The following is a 20649-nucleotide window of genomic DNA, read 5'->3' as shown; positions in this document are numbered from 1 at the left end:
GCAGTCGCTGGTCTTGAATTAGGCGCCATCGAACTCAGTAGTAGCCCTGCTGCTCTCTGATTGGCAGCTCTCTGGCCTGGCGCCAGCCTATTGGGACGCCTGTTTACGCAGAATGAGTGGCACGAGCTCCCGGCAGTGTAGGGCTGCGCGACCAATCAGCGCGCGGACTGCTCGGGGCTGAGTGGCACGAGCTTATTAGTATGCAGGGCCGGTGGCTGGCCGCGCCGGGCTGCAGGTTTGAGAGCCGCTCTGGATGGGCTCGCTAGAGTCGTTGTTGTGGAAGCGGTGCATTTACAGTGCAACAGTCAGCACATTGAAAATACCAATAGGAATACAAAACAAAGTCACATTTACTGATTTAATTGTATTGCATTCCATTGTATCCAGGAAACAACCTCCAGTAAGTAATTGAAATTGCTTTCATTTTTTGTGTTTTTTTTTTGTATTTTTGTTATTTTATGATTTTTTAAAATTTTTGGCTTTGGGGAATCTATTTTTTTTTAGCCAGAGAAATTCAAGGTTGTGATATTAAGAAAGCTTCCCTCTTTGAAATCCGTTGTAGTGTCGAGAAGGCTTCTTTTTCTTTTAAAGATGGACTGTATAGAAGGGCGATTTTTTCCCCCTTAGAAAAAATTGTATCGATCGGTTTAAAATCTGCCCTCCCCGCCCCCGTAATGCGTCCTTCCTTTGCTCTGAGCGCTTGTTGTCTCGATCGACACCCAGCATTAAAAATAAATAATCGCGACAAGATAGGGACTGCCAGGCTGAGGCCGGCCTGAGCCGCGCAGTGACTCCGGTAGGACCTCCGCGAGGTCCCGGTCGCCTCCAACGCGCGCCCAGCTCTGGCGGAACCAGGAACGCACCCCAATTGTTTGACCCCCGACCTCTGCTCCCCTACCCTGAGCGGTCCGCCGCTCAGATGTGCAGGGAGTCGGCCCACTCGCGGTAGCGGAGAAGGTCGGGGCGCTAGCCAGAGTGGCCTGAGGATCACCGGCTGGGCGCAGGGCGACAGGCCCGTGAAGGGAAAGGTAAACGCCGTTTGGTCGACTTTCGCTTTCTGGAGCCTAATTCATTTAATAAAAAGAAAGGTGGGTGGGTGGAGATAGGATGGGGGGGTGGAGGAAGGGGCTGAGTGAAGTCTGTTCATCGGGGCTCGAGCTCTGCGCGCGTTGGGGTTCTTGCCACAGCCGGGAAGGCGGTATCCGCGCCCGCAGGCGCTGGGCGCCGCTGCCCGCGGACCTCTCTGGGTGAACTGCGAGGACGACCGCGGCCGTTTCGCAGGGAGCGGGTTCTGCGGCAGTACTCGCCTGGCCCGAGAGCAGCCTGCAGGCCCCGGGCGCAAGCGGGCGGTGCGGGAAGGCGGGAGGGAGCTAGCCCCGGCCGGTGCCTCTCCGCGCGGTGGACCTCTGCCGGCTTCTTTCGTCCCTCGCCTTCGCTTTGATCGGCGGGTGTGAGGCACTGGGTCCGAGGAGGCCTCTCCTGGAGCTGGGGGAGGGGACCCTTGGAGCCCTGAAGCTGGCGCGGGGGGCGACGCGGGAGCCCCGGGGATGGAGGCCGAGGCCCAGGGAGCGATCTGTGCTCGATCTCCACCCAGTTTGGCTTGGGCAGCCCCCTCCCCGGAGGGGGGGGCGGAGGGCTGCGGCATGGCCTGTCCCCGGGAGCGGAAAACACAAAGGAAAGTCGCCTCCGGCTCAGTAAACACGGGCATGGCCGGGGCCTGCGACAGCAACTCCCTGCATTTTGTATTAAGTCTGTGGAGGCCGCTGGACCGGCCCCTATCCGCCAGCAGCCCGGGTCCAGAGAACCTTGGTCGGCCGACGGCCTGCAAATTGCTTCCGCGGAGCAGAGTCGTCCAGGTGCACAGAGGAAGGGCTACGGCCTCCCAGAGATGACTTCAAGTCCAGGGCCCCCAGCGTCTTTGAGGTGGCAGATCCCACCGGCTTCCCCTCCTTCCCTTTGTCCCGCCCCGGCTCCAGCGAGGCGCCAGCCACCCTGCTGACCGCGGTCCAGGCGGCCGGCAGCCCCGCCAGGACCTCGGCGCCTCGCGGACCCAGGCGGCCGCCACTAGTTTTGCAGGCCTGAGCCGCGGCCAGCCAAGCTGTTTGTTAGACCCGGGGAGCAAGCCCCAAACCCCCTCGTGTGAAGTTGTGAGACAAAGAGGACTCTTTGTGTGGGTGCCGCCGTTTATTTACAATGCAAAAAACCCTCCGAATAGTTTTTTAAAAAAATTCTTATCGGTTGAGCAAATATGTATTCACTTAATACATTATGTTTTCAGTTATAGATTAAATCAGACACAAAATAGACTGCAAATAAATCGGAGGACCTGCAGCATTACATGTAGCCTTTTGGCTTTTAAAATGGAAGTCACACACACACACACACACACACACACACACAAAGATGGAAAACATCTTAATCGCTTTGTTGGCACTGCTGGGGGGAAAAATGAGGATTTCTGCAAACTTCACAATGAAGAATATTGAGATTATCCGTCTTCCTTTTGTTGAAAGTGCTACCAAACACTAGACAAAGCAGGTCTAGGAAATGAGAAGTATTGGAAGTGGGAGAGGCCGAGGGCCTTTGGTGGGATCCGCGGGGGCTTGGTCTTGTGGCTCCTGTCGCTAGCGCCACAGCTCTGCACTCAGAACGGAGTTGCCCCCAATTTCGCCTCTGAGCGGACTGCCCGCGGTGGGTGGGGGTGGAGGAGAGGGGAGGTGGGAGCGGCTTTATGTGATCCTGCAGCCGGTAGGAGTGAGCCACTGAGGCCCCAGGCTCCACAGGGACCCCAGCGGGGGTGCGGGCTGCGCTGGGCCCCCGCAGGCATCCCCATAGCCCTGGGGCCTGCCTAGTCAGCAGACGGGGTCCCCGGCTGTGCGGTGACCAGCCTGGACTCGGCGACCCCGTGCTAGCGCAGAGGAGAGATGTGGCCACTTTGAGGAACTGAAAGAGAACGATTACCTTCTCTTAACAGGCCTCCCCATCACCACCCCCAAGCCCCCAATCTGCAGAGAAAGATCCTGGGCAAATGTGATGGGGGCGGGGTGATTGTTCCAGCCTGGCCAGGAAGCTCCCGGTGGGGACAGTGGGCTAGGCACTGCGTCGCATCGGGCCAGGTGAATCCGTGAGCGGCTGGGGGCTCCTAGGAGCCAGCTCCTGGCTAGCAGTGGGGGCCGGCCCCATGGGGAGGGGGCAGCGGGTTCAAAAGAATAGCCCAAAAGACGCATGGGGGGATGGGAGGGGAGAAAAAGGAGGGTTATTTTTTTAAAAACCTCCAGTTACAATCAATAAAATTACTCGCTTAATTAGCATGGTTATTCGGTTAAGCGAGTGCAGTTAATGCCGGACCTCGGGGTGGGGGTGGGGGAGAGGGCAGCAGTAGTGGGGACCCTGGCCCTTCCTTGGGAGACACCTTTGGGCAGCGGGGGAGGGGAGCGGGTGTGAGTAAGTGTGTGTGTGTGAGAGTGTGTATGTGTGTGAGAGAGAGAGAGAGAGAGAAAGCGTCATGGCTCCGCAGATTCAGATTTTTATCATACAGAGAAGCCAGCAGCTTTTCTACTGCGTCCTCGCGGCAGGGACCCGCGGGCACACTCCGGAGCCAGTGGCGTGGCGGGCTTCCCTGGTCTTGGCGGGGCCGGTGCGGGGCGTGGGGCCGGGCGGATGGCGCGCGAGGCGGGACCCACAGCCCTAAGTCATAGTGTCCTCTGCTTGCCTCCGCAGACGATGGACCCGCACGGCAGCCGCCGGCTCGGTGAGCGGCAGCCCGCCCAGGAGCCCAGCCCGCCTGCGTGCTGACCGGCGCCGCCCTCATAGCCAGCGACCGGGGCCACCGCCTCCTCCGCAAAACCCGCGCGCTGAGCTGCCCCGGGGTTCCGGCCGCGCTGCTCCCGGGAGGCGGCGGTGGCGGTGGCGGCGGTGGCGGCGGCGGGCCGGGGCCGGGCATGGATGGCCGGGACTTCGCGCCGCCGCCGCCGCCGCCGCCGCCGCATCTGCTGCCGGAGCGCGGGAGCCTGGGCCATCGCAGCGCCGCTGCCGCCCGCCTCGCCTCCGCCGGCCCCGCCGCGCAGCCCGCCCCACACTTCCAGCCGGGAAAGTACTTCCCGTCGCCGCTGCCCATGGCTTCGCACACAGGTCAGTGCGGCCGCCGCGTGGTCGGTTCCCGGTTCCGGGCCCTGTGCCCCAGAGCCCTCGTGCGCCTTGCGGGCCCCTGGGCGGGTCTCCCCGCTTTGGAGCTGATCGCCAGGTCCAGGGTCTCGGAGGGATGGTCCCTGAGCTGGCTGAAAGGACAGCCCCGCCCCCGGTCTCTCTCCCACCCTGCCTGCCCGCAGCCCCTGCCGAGACCCCCTTTCTGCATTCAGCATTCAGCCCCCGAGTTCCGGGGCCACGGGGCGCCTCCTGCGGAACAAAACGGCTGTTGTGCTGGGCGGGGGTGCTCTGGGCGCGGGTCGGCGGGGATTAGTGCTGTGTAGCTGGGGTGAGCATTTAATAAGGACTGCCGCTGTAAGACCAGCAAATCCTGTTTCTATATAAAGCCCTGAAGTGTCAGGGCGAGAATGGGTTTGCAGGAGATGCATTCGCTTTAACAAGTGCCTCCGGTATCCTGCTAAAAGCCGGACAAAGCATGGTGGAGCAGGGCTGGGCAGAGGTGCGGGTGGGGAGGGGAGCCTCGGGCTCTGCAAGGGGGCACCTCTGGATTTCGGTACAGGCGAGTGCGCCGTAGATTGGCTCTAGGGCACCGGGGTGCTGTTGCACTCTGCCCCAGGGCCCTAGGGCTGGCTCCTTCTGCAGGGGTGAGGGGTGGGCAATGACTAGCGGGTTGGAGCAGATGAGAGAATACGCAGGGCCAGGCGGAGAGCCGCCAGAGAACCGCGGCTCTGGGGATAGCGGTGGGACCCCAGGATCACCCGGGGAAGGTTGGCTTGCTCCCGTTTACAGGGCGTTCTACACATCACAAATGTTGTTTGCGATTTTGTTGTTGTTGTTGTTGATTTGGCAGTGGCGGTTATTATTGCTAGTTGATGAACTGTGAATACTAATAAAATTATATCTGCTTTAATGGGATTACAATTAGCATGTGGATTAGAATGGATGGCAGAGCCGGGCTAGAAGGGAAGCTGTTAGAAAATGCGACATGGGCTTCCTTTTAAAAAAAAGATTGAAAGGAAGAAAGAAATGCAGAATTGCTTCATTCTTGAGGAGCTTTTAGCAAGAAGACTCCAAAAGTCGGAACTGTTGTTCACCAGGATTCCTGCCCCAGGACCAGACCTGTGCACGCCGTGGCCTCTTCTCCTCCTTACTCCCTTCCTTCGTCCTTTCTCTCCCCTTTTTCTCCAAGCGCTCAAGTTTGGAGTGGGGGGTGGGGACCTCTTGCCTGGGCAACTGGTGATTCCAAATGATCTGCCCCTGCATTGGGGGAGCTGCTACCACTGGTCTCCAGGAGGAGGGGGCTCCTGGTGGCCTCAGGGACACTGCTCCCCAACCCCAGCCAGTTTTTCTCCGCTGTGGGGCTGTGGCTCCAGCCATGATTGGGCAGCTGAGCTTGCAACTTGGCTCCATGGACTGTACCCCAAAGCTTATCAGGTAACAGCCCTGAAGAAACAGGGATCCCCAAGGGTCCCTAACCCAGAGGCTGACAGAGGCTTCAGCCGTCCAGGCACAGGCTAGGAGAAGCATCTGCACTGATCCCTGTCACTTCCCATCACTGGCACCTTCCTGGCCATGTGTGTGTGTGTGTGTGTGTGTGTCCATCCCATCCGTCTGTGTCCCTGCCTGCAGCCTGGCCACCTGGCTCTTTCTGTAGCTATTCCAAACCTCATCAGGTGGAACTGAAGCCGGAGGCCCACACCATTGTCTCACTCATTCCAAGTTTGCCCACGTGGCCCTAGTAGTGGAGGCCATAGAGGGCTTGGTCTGACCTGGTCTGCGTGCTTGGTCCAGACCATACCTCCTGCTGCCTTCTCCCACTGATGGGGTATCTCAGATCGTGTTGGTGGTCCCTTGGGGTGCCTGCAAATCGGGCTAGGGGGCCACATGTCCCCTACTGCTGAGGCTGGCTCCATCTTCCTAGGAAACCTGAGGGACCTATTGTGCTGGGAGATACTCAACCCATTTGTGCCCAGAAGCCAGGCCTGCTATCCAGCTAGAAACATCTGCCACTGCCGAGAGCAACATTGTGTTGGCTCTTGAAATTTAGCTGTGTCTTATTATTTTCTTTTATAAAGCACTTCTGTTCCCCCCCCCCAGATTACTGTATGATAACCTGTTTGTATAGATGATCTACTTTTGAAAGAGCAAAGTATAATTAAATTAAAAGATTTTTTTGTGTTAAGTGTGCAGATTTCTAGTAGCCAGTTTGCTGGCCTTTCTCACAGGTAGCTCTGGGGCAGCAGCCTGGCTGGCCCTCCTGTCCCCCCAACCCCCCCCTCGTTGCCCCACTGCCAGGAAATGGCTCCCAGCTTCTTCCATTTGTTCATTCTGGCCTGGGAATAGGAGCTAGCACCAGAGGTGGAGTCCCTACTTCCAGGACGTTTGTTGTCTGGTACCTGGCACAACTATCCAGGTAGGGCCCAGGGTCCCACTAGCCTTCCTTGTCCCCACCCAGAGTCAGAAAAAAAAATCAGTCTAAGGGACCCCACAGCACTCCTGCACCCCTAAAGTGTCTTCCATTGTTTTTGTAAAAATGAAAGTTCGAGAGCTCTCTCTCCTCCTCATTGGGGCTGTTTTCTGGTGAAATGCTGTTCCAGTGACCTTGTCACCCAAGGCACAATGATGATGTTTGAAATCTGTATTTTTAGTGCGGTATAAGATTTGGTCTCTAATACAGATGGTTGGGAGGCAAAGCTGTGAATTTGGGGGGAGGGCAGGGGGAGCCAACACTGCTTCAGCCAATGTTTCTCCCCAGCACTGCAGCGTGGGGGGGGGGCACCTCTCCTCTACTGGGGAGAAGCTCCCCTTCCCTGTGCTCCATACTCTTACTGTCCCCTGGACAATCACTGGGGTCTCCATCAAGGAGCTCATCTTCAGCACTCTGGCTAAAGGCTAAATTCCCATCTTCCCTGGGGTAGAACAAAGCCTGACCTGGGAAACCAGGTGCTCTAAGCCTAGGGTATTAGGGAGAGGTGTGGGTTTGTCTTGCTGGGGGGTAGGAGTGGGGGTAGAGGCGGTGGCTACACTACAACCCCCCAATGTTTCCAATTGCCAATTTGGTGGGTTTAATATGCAGTAGAGGGGAAAAGAGAGAGAGAAAAGATGATTTCCAAGTGCAAAAAGACCCCATCAAAGGTTCCCCCTCCCTAGTCTTGTCATATTTTTTTGTGAAGAAAAAAAATAAATTTTTGTAAATACCTCATTAACTCAATGACACGCCATAGTGTTTCTGCAACAGTTACCAGCATTAAGTAGGTGTGAAAAAGAGTTACTTTCCCAAGCCTCTACCATCCCACTCTGGTAAGTGACAGCCAGACGTGAGACCAGACGTTGGCCAGGGACTGGGGGGGGGTACTGGCACCCACCACACCGGGCCATTTTGGGGAAGTGGGATCTGTCTTCAGTGGAACCCATCTGACTCCCTCTAAGGATCTTCCTACAGGGATGTCCAGCTCACCCAGGGAATGAGGCCCAGCAGCAGCAGGGAGCTGCTTATCTATCCTGGAGAAACCATGTACCCCCCAAGTACTCCCCAGTTATTCTTAGAAATCTCCCTCCCCACACTGCGAGACAGGGTTCACCAGCGCGCAGACAGGACAAAACACATAGGCTGTTAGAATAACATGGATGCGGCTAAAAATACCCCCTCCGAAACACACATAAAAAAGCCAAATCCAACAACAGAATGAGCTAAAAATATTCCAGGCTTTGGCAAAGAGCACCAAGTTAAATAAATTATACAAGAGCCATTCATGGGCGCGAGTTGACTTTCTCTCTTACGGGAACTTGGTGCAAGCTAATAAAAATAATAATTTACTAGCCACTGAGCTTTGCATCAGTTTAAATTTAATTGGTGGGGCTTCTGGCATTTGTCTCTTCTCCGGGGATTGGCGGGTTTGTCCTGGTCTCTGACAGAGTGGGTAGGCAAATGGGGTTCACTAAGGCTCTGGGTTCTGGGAGGCAGGGACAGTGGATACAAGTATGCCTTCTTTTCTGGGCCTGGATGTGAGAGCAGGATTCTAGGAGACTGGAGACAGGAGGGGTACTGGGGAAGAAAGACAAGGCCTGTGCACAGCTCACCTATTTTAATTTTATAAATGATCGTGCCCCTTTAAGAATGTGTTTTAACAATCAAGATACACTCCAGCAAGTTGATAGGATGTTCACTGTCAACTCACATGTGTCATCAGAGCGGGCTGTGAGTATAAGTGATGAGCCTGAGTACTCAGGATGCGCTCCAGCCTCCTGGGGCCACTAGGAGCACCCTGCGCCCCTGGCAGACACCTTCCCCTCAGCATCTGGGGGCAGTGGGGAGAGTGGGAAGAGGTACTGGGGGTTTCTTTTTAGGCGAGGCACTTTGATCAGGGTAATTCCTTTTTGAGGAGTTCCCAGGTCCCCCTACCAAACAAAGAACCAGCAGTTCAGAGAAACCATGGTGGGCCTCCCCATCAAAGTAAGAGAGCCTGGTGGCCAGTGTCTTTTTTTTTTTTTTTAACATTTATTTATTTATTTCCTTTTGTTGCCTTTGTTGTTTTATTGTTGTGGTTCTTATTGTTGTTGTTACTGATGTCGTTGTTGGATAGGACAGAGAGAAATGGAGAGAGGAGGGGAAGACAGAGGGGGAGAGAAAGACACCTGCGAACCTGCTTCATTGCCTGTGAAACAACTCCCCTACAGGTGGGGAGCCCGGGGTTTGAACCGGGATCCTTCCTCTGGTCCTTGCACCACGTGCACTTAACCCGCTGCCCCACCTCCGGACTCCCGGCCAGTGTCTTTTTTAAGCTACAGATATCTGCATCATTGGGTTCCCAGGAATTCCAAACTTTCACCCTGGGATTCCGGGCAGAATAACTAACTTCCTTTGCTCCCTTTGGCCTATTCCTTCACAACATGCCCTAGAAACACCCAGAGGACTACACTTCCCAGAATTCCCCTGGGATGGCTTAAGGACCAGAGTCTGGGACTGGCCCTATGCTGGGAATTCCCAAGCACACAGGGAACTCTGCCAGACTCTCTGTCCTTGGAACCTGGGGCCTCCCTACCATAAATATCTGAATACACGCCCAGGGCAGACAGAACCTGGCACAACGGCTGCCTGGAGGGACTTCTAAATCCGGGGTGGGGATGGGGATCCTGCCAGAACCCCAGCTTAGCTCAAGGCATGTGAGCTTCCTAGTGGCATTCTCACAGATTGAGAGACTCCACTTGGGTGGCATCAGAGCTGGGAGCTGGGCCCGTGGCTGGCACCCCATCTGTCCCTTGTCCCCAATTCCAGCAGGAGTGACTTGAGGTAGTTTCTTGTCACCCCAAGTCAGAAGGGTTCCCCTCAATATTGCCTGTTTCAGCCCCCACCCTGCTGCTTTCCAGGGGTGGAGGTGGGGGTGGGGGTCAGTTTCCCCAGAACTCCTCCTGGCAGAGTCTGTGGGTCACTGCACCGTGACTGCCAGGATGCAGACAGGGAGCTTGTATGCTAACAGAGAGGTGATTGCACAGCCTACCCCCTTCTACCTGCCCCTCCCCCCCGCAGCTCCCCAGCTCTACTAGCCTCTGGTGGCTACCTCCCCCCTCCCTCAACCCATGTGGACAGACAGGGATAAGCCCAGGAGGAACTCCAAGCCTCAGGGGCTGCCTGGACTCAGCCCACTGCCCACACAGGTGCCTGGGGAGGCCTGACTCGCTGCTGATGTTTTATTGCCCTGGTGGTTAGGTCCCTTTCTGAACTCTTCTGACCAACTGGCCAATTTGCCAAGGGTTGCCCCACTGTAATATATAATATTCTAATATATTATATGTATATATAATAATGTAATATATATTATATATAATATATATATAATATTCTCAAACCTCACCACCCTTTCACCCTGCTCTGGAAGGCCTCGCCACTGCCCCAAGGAGGGGGGAAGCTGGTGTCATGCTGAGGATCAGGCTAGATAAGCTGGGAGTTGGACCTGTGTGGTGGCAAGGGTGGGGTTCTCCACTAGTCCCCCCCCAAGAGAGAGCCCAGTGTCCTTGGAGGCAAAGACGTGGGGTGGGCACTGGGGCCTGAGCAGAGAAGCTGCCCCTTGTTCTTCTCAGTGCTGGGACTGGGGTTTTCATGGAAGTTTCCAGAAAGGCAAGAAGGGGCAGGAGACTGTGTGCTGCATTTCTTTGGAGTGCCTTTGGGGGGGATGCCTTCTTGAGGCAATGCTGCAATAAGAGAGCATCCTTAGAACTCTATTTAGATAGAAGCAGAGAGAGACAGAGAGAGAGACAGAGAGATACCACAGAACTGAAGCTTTCCCCACTATGGTAGGGACCAGGCTTGCACCTACCTAGGTCCCACACATAGCAAAGCAGTGCGCTGTCCAAGTGAGCTAGTTCTCGGACCATTCTTGGATGTTTTACTTAGAGTCTGAGCACCCCCAAAACTTCCCTTGCAATAAGAAGACCTGATCTTTGTCATCTTTGTCCTTTTGAGGTCACGGGGTCTGGGCAAGTGAATCCTTTTTTTCTTTTTCTTTTTCTTTTGCTTCTAGGGTTACTGCTGGGGCTCAGTGCCTGCACTACGAATCCACTACTACCGGAGGCTATTTTTTCCCCTTTGTTGCCCTTGTTGTTTATCATCTTTGTTATTATTGTTGTTATTGTTGTTGGGTAGGACAGAGCACCCAGTGTGTGTGTGACCTGTGCTCCCCCCATACACACCCTTCTGTACACCCTTCTGTGCCTGACTGCCACTTGTGGGGAGCCTAGACCCCAATCTGGGGTCCCTTACTCTCCCTCTCTGCACCCCCTTCTTTGCCCCTTCCCCTGGCCCTTTGCCAGCCCCCACTACCCTGAGGTTTAATCCACTATTGTCTGGGACCCTGTGTCCTCATGGCCATTCAGATGCCCCAGGTGATGCTGGTATGCTGAGAGCCTCCCACTCCCTTCTACTTGTCCACCCCCCCACCCCTTCCCAGGGTTTCTCTGTTGGCTTGCAGTGGGCTAGGGGCACAGCATCACCTGCCCCCCTTTTATTTTTTTTTATTAGTGATTTAATATTGTTTTACAAAATTACGAGATAGTGGATATAGTTCTACACCATTCAACTACCAGAGTTCTGTGTCCTTATTCCCTCCAATGGAAACCTCAGTGGTTCTCCCATGGTCACAGATGTGGGTTATTATTTCTATAACTATCTGTCTATATTTATACATATATATTTTGCTCTTTTTTAATATTTATTATTTATTTTCCCTTTTTTTGCCCTTGGTTTTTGTTGTTGTTGTAGTTGTAGTTATTGTTGTTGTTATTGATGTCGTTGTTGGATAGGACAGAGAGAAATGGAGAGAGGAGGGGAAGACAGAGAGGGAGAGAGAAAGATAGACACCTGCAGACCTGCTTCACCGCCTGTGAAATGATTTCCCTGCAGGTGGGGAGCCGGGGGCTCGAACCGGGATCCTTACACAGGTCCTTGTGCTTCAAGCCACGTGCGCTTAACCTGCTATACTACCACCCGACTCCCTGCTCATTTTTTTTCTATGGTCTAGCGTTTTCTTCCTTTCTAAATCATACCTGCACCACTACTTCTGAATGTCTTTCCTCTTCTTCTCTCTCTGAGTGCTGATGGAATTGGAGTTCAGAGCCCTCTTGTCATCTTCCCCATATCATTTGCCCCTCTGGGAGTATGGAGCAAAATTCTTTATAGAGTGCAGAAGGTGGAAGATTGGGGTCATAAGGTGGCATACCTGGTTAAGCACACACATTACCATGTACAAGTCCTAGATTCAAGCCCCTGGTCCCCATCTGCAAGGGGAAAACTTCACCAATGGTGAAGCAGGTCTTTCCCTCTCTACCTCCCCTTCCTTTCTCAACTTCTGTCTGTCTCTATCCAATAATAAATAAATAAAGAAGAAGAAGGTGGAAGGTCTGGCTTCTGTAATTGCTTCTCTGCTGGACATGGGTGTTGGCAGGTCGATCCACACCCCTAGCCTGTTTCTGTCTTTCCCTAATGGGGTCAGGCTCTGGAGAGGTGAGGTTCCAGGACAGCATAGTGAGGTCATTTGCCCAGAGAAGTCAGGATGGAATCATAGTAGCCTCTACAACTTGGTGGTTTAAAGGCAGCAAAACATGAGGCAGGACAAAATGTTTAAACAGGAGCCAGAAAGTAGGAATAGAGCAGATGAAAATAGGATGTTTAGGGTAAGAACCTAGGAAGTTCTAGGTATGTTCCTAGTGGGCCCCCTTTCTTTTTTTCTTTTTGCTTCTAGGGTTATTGCTGGTGCTTTGTGCAAGCACTTATGAGTTCATTGCTCCTGGTGGCTATTATTATTATTATTTTGGATAGGACAGAGAGAACTTGAGAGAGGAAGGGAAGATAGAGAGGAGGAGAGAAAGACACCTGCAGACCTGCTTCATCGCTCGTAAAGTGTTTCCCCTGCAGGTGGGGAGCCAGGGCTCCAACCGGGATGCTTGAGTAGCTCCTTGCATCTCTCATGGTGCTGGGGCTTGGATCCAGGCTGTGTGCACAGCAAAGCATCACCCAGCCTGGTGAACACTATCTCCCCAAGAGAACCTTTGTGAACAGCCTCTGAACTTGAGCCTGAGAGCCAGTGGGGAGGGGAGGTTTAGAGCCCAGGACCAAGGCATGCGTTGGAGAGGGATGTCTCTTCTCCCCCCCACCTATCTGGGGCCATCTTTCTTAGTCCTCAGTTGCCCCCCCACATGCTCCCCACAGGTCTGAACAGTACTCTGCAGTCTTCTGCATCCCATGCCTTTCCTTTCTGAACCCCAAACCTTCACCCCCAGATAGTGCCCAGGCCAGAGCAAGGGGGGCGCCCCCAGACAGGGGGTGGGAGGGGAACAGTGCCCTGTGGACGGGAGGTGTCCACTAGCTGCACTGCTCAAATGGTGGCCCTGCAGGGTCCTGACGATACCCCCTGCCTCCTTCCTTCCATGCCCCCATGTCCTATGGAGCCTGTCAGTCTGTCTGCAGGGGCCCCTGGGTGGCAGCGGCCAGCAGGTCCCTCCTTTCTCAGCCAGTGCCCCACCCCATCCCTTGCCCCGGTGGTTAGGTCCCTTTCTGAGACTTGCATATGCCTTTGGGTCTCCTAAAAATAAGCTTTTAATTTGTCTCAAATTAATATTAAAATTGAATCTAAATTAAATCATAACACATCTTTAGTGAACTCTGAAAAAGCCTGTGGCATGCGTGAATGCGGACCAGGGTGAGAGCTCACAGGCAGGTTCTGGAGCCTGTGAGGCTGCTGCTAACTGTGCAGTGAAGCAGAGGTCTGAGGGAGAACAGACCTTAGAAAACCCATGGGAAGTGTGGGGGGACCCCCACAGAGCTCTGTCTGGGCCCCAGGACTCAGGGTTCTGGTTCTCTGTGCTCTGTGGGTCTGAGAGCCACAGCCCTAGGGGTCTGCTTTTGGAGGGCAGGGGGTGACCTGGACCTCAAGCTGCTGGCTATTCTCAGACATCCCTAACCTCCAGAAGCTCCCCCAGCTTCCCTGCCCTGTGACTGCTGGCAACTCTGAGTCCTAGGTTGTCCATCATTCCTGCACCTTGGGGCTCTCCATCTGTGGGTTCATCCTCAGCTGGGGGTGCTCCACTGCTCGGATCACTAGGTCACTACTGTCATTGTCCAAGGGGCCTGCCCCTGGGGTGGAGGGCGGACAGGGCCCTCTGGGCTCCTCTTGAGAGTCTAAGCCTCATTGCCTGCTGTCTTGCCGACCCACTCTTCCTCCTGACTGAGAAGTGGGGGTCCCTCACCAATGGAAGCCTCACCCCCCAACTCTATTTCCATCTGAACCCACCCCCCCAATCCCACTGTTCCTCCCACAGTGGTGCCCCACTCTGCCCTTACAAAGTCCAATGTCCCCTTCTCGGGAGTCTGGGACAGATGTGACCCCCCACCCCCAGCCTGCCTAGGGGGTGCAGTGGGCAGGGCCCCCTGACCATGTCTGGCTGGCTGGTGGAGGCACCTGGATGCCAGCCCTGGATCCCCAGTCCTGCCCTCCCCAGAGCTGCTCCTCTTCAGGTACAGCCTCCTGCTTACCTGAGAGCTCGCAGAAACACAGGCGCTTTGCTTTGAAACCTGGTGCTTTTCTGTCTCCTGCCAGTAGTCGTCTGTCCATCTCTGTGCTCATATGGCAGTGGAGTTGTTTGCTGAGCACTGCTCACTATTACCAGAAACTGTGGTGACAGGAGAGGTATGAGCATCTCCCATAGTGGCCCAGAGCCCACTCCAACTCCAGTTCCTTTCCCACTGACCCCCCTGCCCCCCCCACAACAGCGTGGCCAGAAGGCAAGAAGGCAGTCTTCATGAAATAGGAGAGAGGGCTGTGATCACTGCAAAACTGTCGCCTGTACTCAAAGGGTGGTGAGATGAGGAGGTGGAGGAGAAGGATAAGTGGGTGGGTGGGTGGAAGGATGGATGGATGGATGCTACATGGATAGTGGATGGGTGGATAGATGAATGGTGGTTAAATGGATGGTGGGTAGATGGATGGACGGATGGATGGGTAGATGATGTTAGGTGGGTGGATGGATGAGTGGGTAGATGGATAGATAGACAGATGGTGCATGGATGAATTGTGTGAGTGAATGAATGGTTAGAGGATGGGTGGTGATGATGGATTTATATATATGATGGGTAGATGGATGGATGGATGGATGGATGATGATGGCATATGGATGGATGAATGAGTTGGTGAATGGATGTATGGGTGAATGAGTAGATGGACGGATGAATGGGTACATGGATGGATGAATGAGTTGGTGAATGGATGGATAGATGAATAGATGATGTTATAGATGGATGATAGGTGGTGGGCTGATGCTGAATGAAGAGAGGAAAGGATAAATGTAGGATAGGGACATGAATAAGATGGTGGTGAATGTCCCCCAGGTGGTCCCCAGCCAACATCTGCCCCAACCCTGCCCCTTTTTTTCTTTTTTTTTCTCCTTTTTTTTCTAACCTGTTAGTCCTAAACTCCACTCTCCCTCTCCTTGCAGTAGATTATGTCACCATGTGGGGCTGGGGACATACTCCTTGGTCACCAGGCAGTGCCAGGCTGTGCAGACACTGTGGTCGAGTCCACTTGGCAGGTGGGAAGGCCCTGCCCCCTGTGGAAGGCTTCTGTTGAGGCCCATCTGGTACTGTGCCCACATCCCGGGGCCCGTGTCCTATCTAGGCTGGCCTCCACCTGCCCATGCTGAGGCAGGGACCCATCTGGTGTCTCCTCTAGGGGCTAGGGGGAAAGTGCAGGAGAGCAAGGTGGGCACCCCAACCCTGCCTGTGGGGACCAGGAAGCTGGGGTGATTGTGTGTGTGTGTGTGTGTGTGTGTTTCTGTGTTGGTATGTAAGTGTATGTGTATGTCTGTGTGTATCTGTCTCTGTGTCTGTCTCTCTGTATATGTGTACACACACACACACACACACACACACACACATATATAATAGGTATCTATCTTCAGCTGGCTTACTTGAAGATGGTGGGGAGGGAAGTACCTTGTTTGGGCCAAGGACACCCCTCCCTCCAGTGGGGAGGTGCTGACTGCTCTGATTAGCTCCCCTCCCACCACCACCCCCCCACATCCTGTTCGCTTCTTGGCCCTAGGGTGGGGGTGTGAGAGGGAGGGGGGTGCCAGGCCGGCAGCATGCCCTCCCTCCCTGAGGGCCCTCTGAGTCACTCTCCACTCAGTCATAGGGCGTCTGGGGGGGGGGAACCCCCTCCTTGCCCAGGGGCTAAATTTACTCTTTTAATAAGAACCAGACTTGCATCCGCTTTTCCTTCCCCTCTATTAGTTCTGGGCTGGGGGGGGGGGGGGCGGGGAGGAGGTAGCTCTGCCTCCTGGCTGGCTCTGCACCCACCCCCAGTGTCCTGCTGTGGCCCTAGGTGCAGCCATGGAGGGGTCAAGCTGCCTGTGGGGGTTCAGTCTGGCCCCCTGCCCCTTCTCCCCCAGAGTCCACATAGCTCCCTTAACCTACTTCAGGGCCTGGTGGGGCTTGAGCTGCTTGGCTGGGAGGGAGATTCTGGTGACAGGGAGGGTGCAGACTTGCAGTTGGGGTTCCTCTACCTCTAATGAGGAGCCTGGATAAGCCCCCACACCCTTATGGTTGTAGACAGAGCCAAAGACTGGGTGTACCAGGCCTGTCAGTGAGGGGACCACAGGCAGCCCCTCCCTCCTCGGATCTCCCCTCCATCCTCTGGCACCCCACTCATGGTAGCTGGACATGCTGTCTGTACTACCATCTGCACTACCCTTTGCAGCAACACCAGCCAGTGTGGACAACTCTATGTCCCTCCTGCCTGGGAGCAGGGTGGATGCTGGCAGGCCCTGGGTGAGCAGCTCCTCTCCTCCCTCTTCCTCTTCTTGGGGGTCACCACCCCCAGCCAACTTCACACTGGAGGGGGGCCATGAGCCCCCACACACACACCAGCCTGCCACCAGCTCCACAGTGTCAGGTGTCTTTTTGACTGAGATGGGTGGTTCTAGAAGACAGGCTGGGAGAAGAGGGCAGGGCATGGGGGGGGGCTAAGTTGGCCCCTGTCTGAGCTGCAAACCCTGGGGGTAGTGTCCAGTCTGGGGCAGAGGGGCAGCCCTGCTAAGTCACACAGTGCTCCTTCCTTCTTTGGAACCAGGGCCTCACACCTGTACAATTATTCTGCTCCTGGCTGCTTTATTCATTCAGATAGACCATAATTCTGGAGCTTCCCCCAATGCTCTAGCACCTCCCATGTGGTGACAAGGCTACAATTCAGTCTAGATGCATGGTAATGCACATACCCTACCTGATGAGCTATCTTTCCATCCACTCTGCTCCTTTTTCTAAGAAAACCCTAACTAGGCCATGTTCCAGAGTGACTAGGGTGCTGGGGGCATCCTTGAACTTGTCCCCTGAAGGGGATAGGCCTCGTTCACACCCCATCCAATCTGGAATCCTGGCCATGCCCAGCTTTTGCCAGCCCATGGTCAGCCTGCCCCTGGGCTTTGACCCACACAAGATGGGGAGCCCAGGTGGGATGAGGGGCTCCTATTCACACCAGTGGCAGGGATGGTCCCAACAGAAGCCCCTCTAGCCATAGGCCTGACTGGAAGTCGGGGGGTACCTGGCCAGACTTGGCCCTGGGGCCTAGCTGCTGCCCACCCCTTGCTCACGCTGTCTGGGACTGATGGTGGTGGTGGTGGGGTAGCCAGGTCTGTGGCTATACTGGGCTCCCAAGTGGAGGTGGCTCTGCAGCTGGAATTCCTGCATCCTGGCTGGGCCTTTGTGGGGGGGAGGACTCAGACTTCACCTTTAGGGGGAATGGTGGGGTGGGAGGTGGCAGCCCCTTCACATTCCTCCAGAGGGCAGTGCCTGCAGGCCCTATGGGACCTGCTCTGAGGTCACCCCACAGGCCTCCCGTGAGATTTGCTGGGGGTTAAAGGGAGCAGCCCCAAACATGGAGACCCTGGAGGCAGTGGCCAGGCCCCCAGGGAGGTATACTGTCCCCTGAACCCACAAGATAGCTCACCCAGATGTTGCAACCAGTTTGTCATGGGTAGACCAAAGTTCGATTCCGGCACTCACTCACTGAATTGAAGGAAGATCCAGTGCTGTGGTCTCTGCCTTTCTGTCTGAAGAAGTGGCCTAGAGTGGTGAAGCCCTCATGATGACAAAAAAAAAAAAAAAAAAGACATGCCACCTTTTTTGTTTCAATTTGAGAAAGAAAAGAAACCTCCAGGAGGGGCCCAACCCAGGCTAACCTTGGGGGCTCTGAAAGTTGCCCAGTAGGTCTAGTAGAACCCCAGACCCAGGTCACCTGGTGGGCAGGGTGAGGGGCTAGACTGTGATGTCCCCACCCTCTGGGCTGAGGTCTCTCTAATGACCTCAGAGAAGACAGCTAAACAGAAGCTAGGAAGTTCCCCAAGAGGCTCCACTAAGTCAGAAGGCAGACTCTGTTGTGGGATGGGGGCATCTGGCCACAGCAAGAAGCCCAGTCTGTCACTGAATGTCCTCCCATGTCCTGTGAACCCCTCCTGGCCTTTGTCAGAACCTCCAGAGTCCCCACCACAGCCAGGCCCAGGTCCTAGGAATTGGGGTGGGGGATGGTATTGACTAAGCACAGTCCCTCCAAGTTCCAACTGGGGTTGCTGGCAGGCCAGAGGTCCCCCCAGGTTGCCCTGGCTTGTGGGTGGAGGAGGCAGGAGCCTCGCCTGCCTCCAGCCTTGATTTCCCTCTGAGACTCTACTGCTGCACACTGCCAGCCCAGGCCTGGCCATTGGCCCCACCACCCTGGGTGTGGGAGCGTTCAAGGTGCTGAGGCTCCTGGTTCCCAGGAGGGACGGGGGCAGTGGAAGAGCCTCCTCATCCCACAGGCACACCCCCCAGGGCCTGGGAGCCCTGAGGGGCTGCCCCCCACTTCTTTCCCAGCCCTGTGTCCTCTCCCCTGGCTGGACGTCTGTGGTCTGGCCATGGCCCAGGCCCACCCCAGCCCTATGCTTCGGGAAGTCCCTGGCTTCCAGGCACCTTTGGCCCCCTTGCCTGGTGACCTGCTGCTGTGGCCAGCTCACACCCATACCCCAGCCCTCCCCATGTGGCTCAAGCAGCCTCATTCACAAGCTGGGGTCCTGGTGGGAAGCCCCGACTCCTCCAGTCTGGGCCTGTGCTGAGTCACGGGGCTGAGCTGCAAGTGGAGCATTGGCTTTTAGATCCCAGCCTCCAGGGTTTGCGGATGGTCCCAACTCATCTAGTGGCCTGGCTCATGGCCCAGGGACCTGCAAACTCCCCATAAGACCCACTTGGGGTCCTGTGCTCAGCCCCACAGAGCAGGTAGTCCCCAGGTCTGTCTCCTCAAAGTCTGGTATGAACCCCAGCCAGGCTCACCACCCGGGATGGCTGGGGGTGCCAGGCAGTCTTCCGGACGGGGGCCCAGCTCTGCAGCCCAGACCACCCACTGGGTGGGGGTGCTCCCTGTGAGTCCTCCCCTGCTGCAGCCATTGCCACAGAGGCCTAGGAGGCTGGACTGGCCCCAGGCCCTGAGTAGAGGGTGCAGTAGACTGGTGGGCACGGACCTATCTTCTCAAGCCTTTGTTGCTGGGGCAGGAGGGTAGGGAGTCAGCTCTGGGGGTCCAGGCAGGGTACCCTGGCAAATTTGCCAATGGTTGGGAAGCTGCCAGCTTTGAGGAAGATGCACCCACAGGGAAAGCTGCCCCGGCCCGGCTGCATGTTTATTTGGCAAAACTGGTTGTTGGGAGAAGGGTAGCAACATCACAGTTGTAGGACACTGGACTTGCATGCCTACAGCTCAGGTTTAATACCCTGCACCACTCACCGTAAGCCAGAAATGAGCAATGCTCTGGTTTAAAGAAAAAATATACACACATAATATATTCTCAGGTGTTGCCTAAGAAGCACTGGACCCTTACCCATGAAGTCCTGAGTTTGATCCCCAGCATCAAATGTGTCAGAGTGATGTTCTGGTTTTCTCTCTTTCTCCTTCTCAAAAGTTAAAAAAAAAAATACTTAAAAACTGTTCTGGGGGGTGGGCAGATGTGCATAGTTATAGCCCACAGAACTTGCATGTGAAAGGTATACCAGGTTCAGTCCCTAGCACCACCAGCAGCCAGAGCTCTGCAGCAGTGCTCTGGTTAAAATAATAAACAGTGGTTCAGGAGGAGGGGGCATAAGGGAGGGCTTTGGAGTGTAAGTATGAGGTCCTGAGTTTGAACCCCAGCATCAGATGTACTACAGTAATATTTTGATTCTCACTGATAAATAAATGGGAAATGAATACTTAAGAAATAATAAGGAGGGGGTCTGGGCGGTAGCACAGCGGATTAAGCGCACATGGCACAAAGTGCAAGGACCACATAAGGATCCGGGTTCGAGCCTCCAACTCCCCACCTGCAGGGGAGGGTAGCTTCACAAGCGATGAAACAGATCTGCAGGTGTCTGTCTTTATTTTCCCTAGACTGTCTTCCCCTCCTCTCTTGATTTCTCTCTGTCCAATCCAACAGTGACAGCAGCAACAATCATAATAACAACAACGATAAATAACAAGGGCAACAAAAGGGAAAAAAATAGCCTCCAGGAGCAGTGGATTCATAGTGCAGGCACTAAGCCCCAGCAATAACCCCTGGAGGTAAAAAGAAAGAAAGAAAGAAAGAAAGAAAGAAAGAAAGAAAGAAAGAAAGAAAGAAAGAAAGAAAGAAAGAAAGAAGTCTTAAAAAGGGGGTGGGGATCAGGTGGTAGCTCAGCAGGTTAAGTGCATGTGGTGCAAAGTGCAAGGACTGACATAAGGATCCTGGTTCGAGTCACCGGCTCCCCACCTACAGGTGTCTTATCTTTTTCTCCCCTTCTCTGTCTTCCCTTTCTCCATTTCTCTCTATCCTAACAACGATGACATCAGTTACAACAACAATAATAACTACGACAATTAAAAAAACAAGGGCAACAAAAGGGAAAATAAATTTTAAAAAAGAAATAATAAAGTGAAACAATAAAAAAATGTTCCTGGGGATTTTATGCTACAGGAGAGCGTTGGGGCC

At 54.7% G+C, this 20649-nt stretch overlaps 1 protein-coding gene across 10 annotated transcripts in view; it reads left to right on the top strand.

Annotated features, from left to right (window-relative positions):
- The first annotated feature begins 216 nt into the window (after positions 1 to 216).
- Positions 217 to 20649, top strand: part of BAHCC1 (BAH domain and coiled-coil containing 1) — a 47320-nt gene continuing 26887 nt past the window's right edge. For 5 of the 10 annotated variants that reach the window (XM_060171775.1, XM_060171778.1, XM_060171776.1 and 2 more), the window contains exons 1-2: positions 3435 to 3601; positions 3721 to 4131. In XM_060171775.1, coding sequence (XP_060027758.1) covers positions 3471 to 3601; positions 3721 to 4131 — 542 coding nt within the window. In that variant the 5' untranslated portion in view covers positions 3435 to 3470. The other 5 variants (XM_060171779.1, XM_060171781.1, XM_060171782.1 and 2 more) reach the window with 5 other exon arrangements.

The sequence above is a fragment of the Erinaceus europaeus genome, chromosome 14 (assembly GCF_950295315.1).
Source record: "Erinaceus europaeus chromosome 14, mEriEur2.1, whole genome shotgun sequence".
In the NCBI taxonomy this organism is placed as follows: Eukaryota; Metazoa; Chordata; class Mammalia; order Eulipotyphla; family Erinaceidae; genus Erinaceus; species Erinaceus europaeus.
Note: the sequence above shows the minus strand (reverse complement) of the source record. Positions and strands in the feature narration are given on the sequence as shown.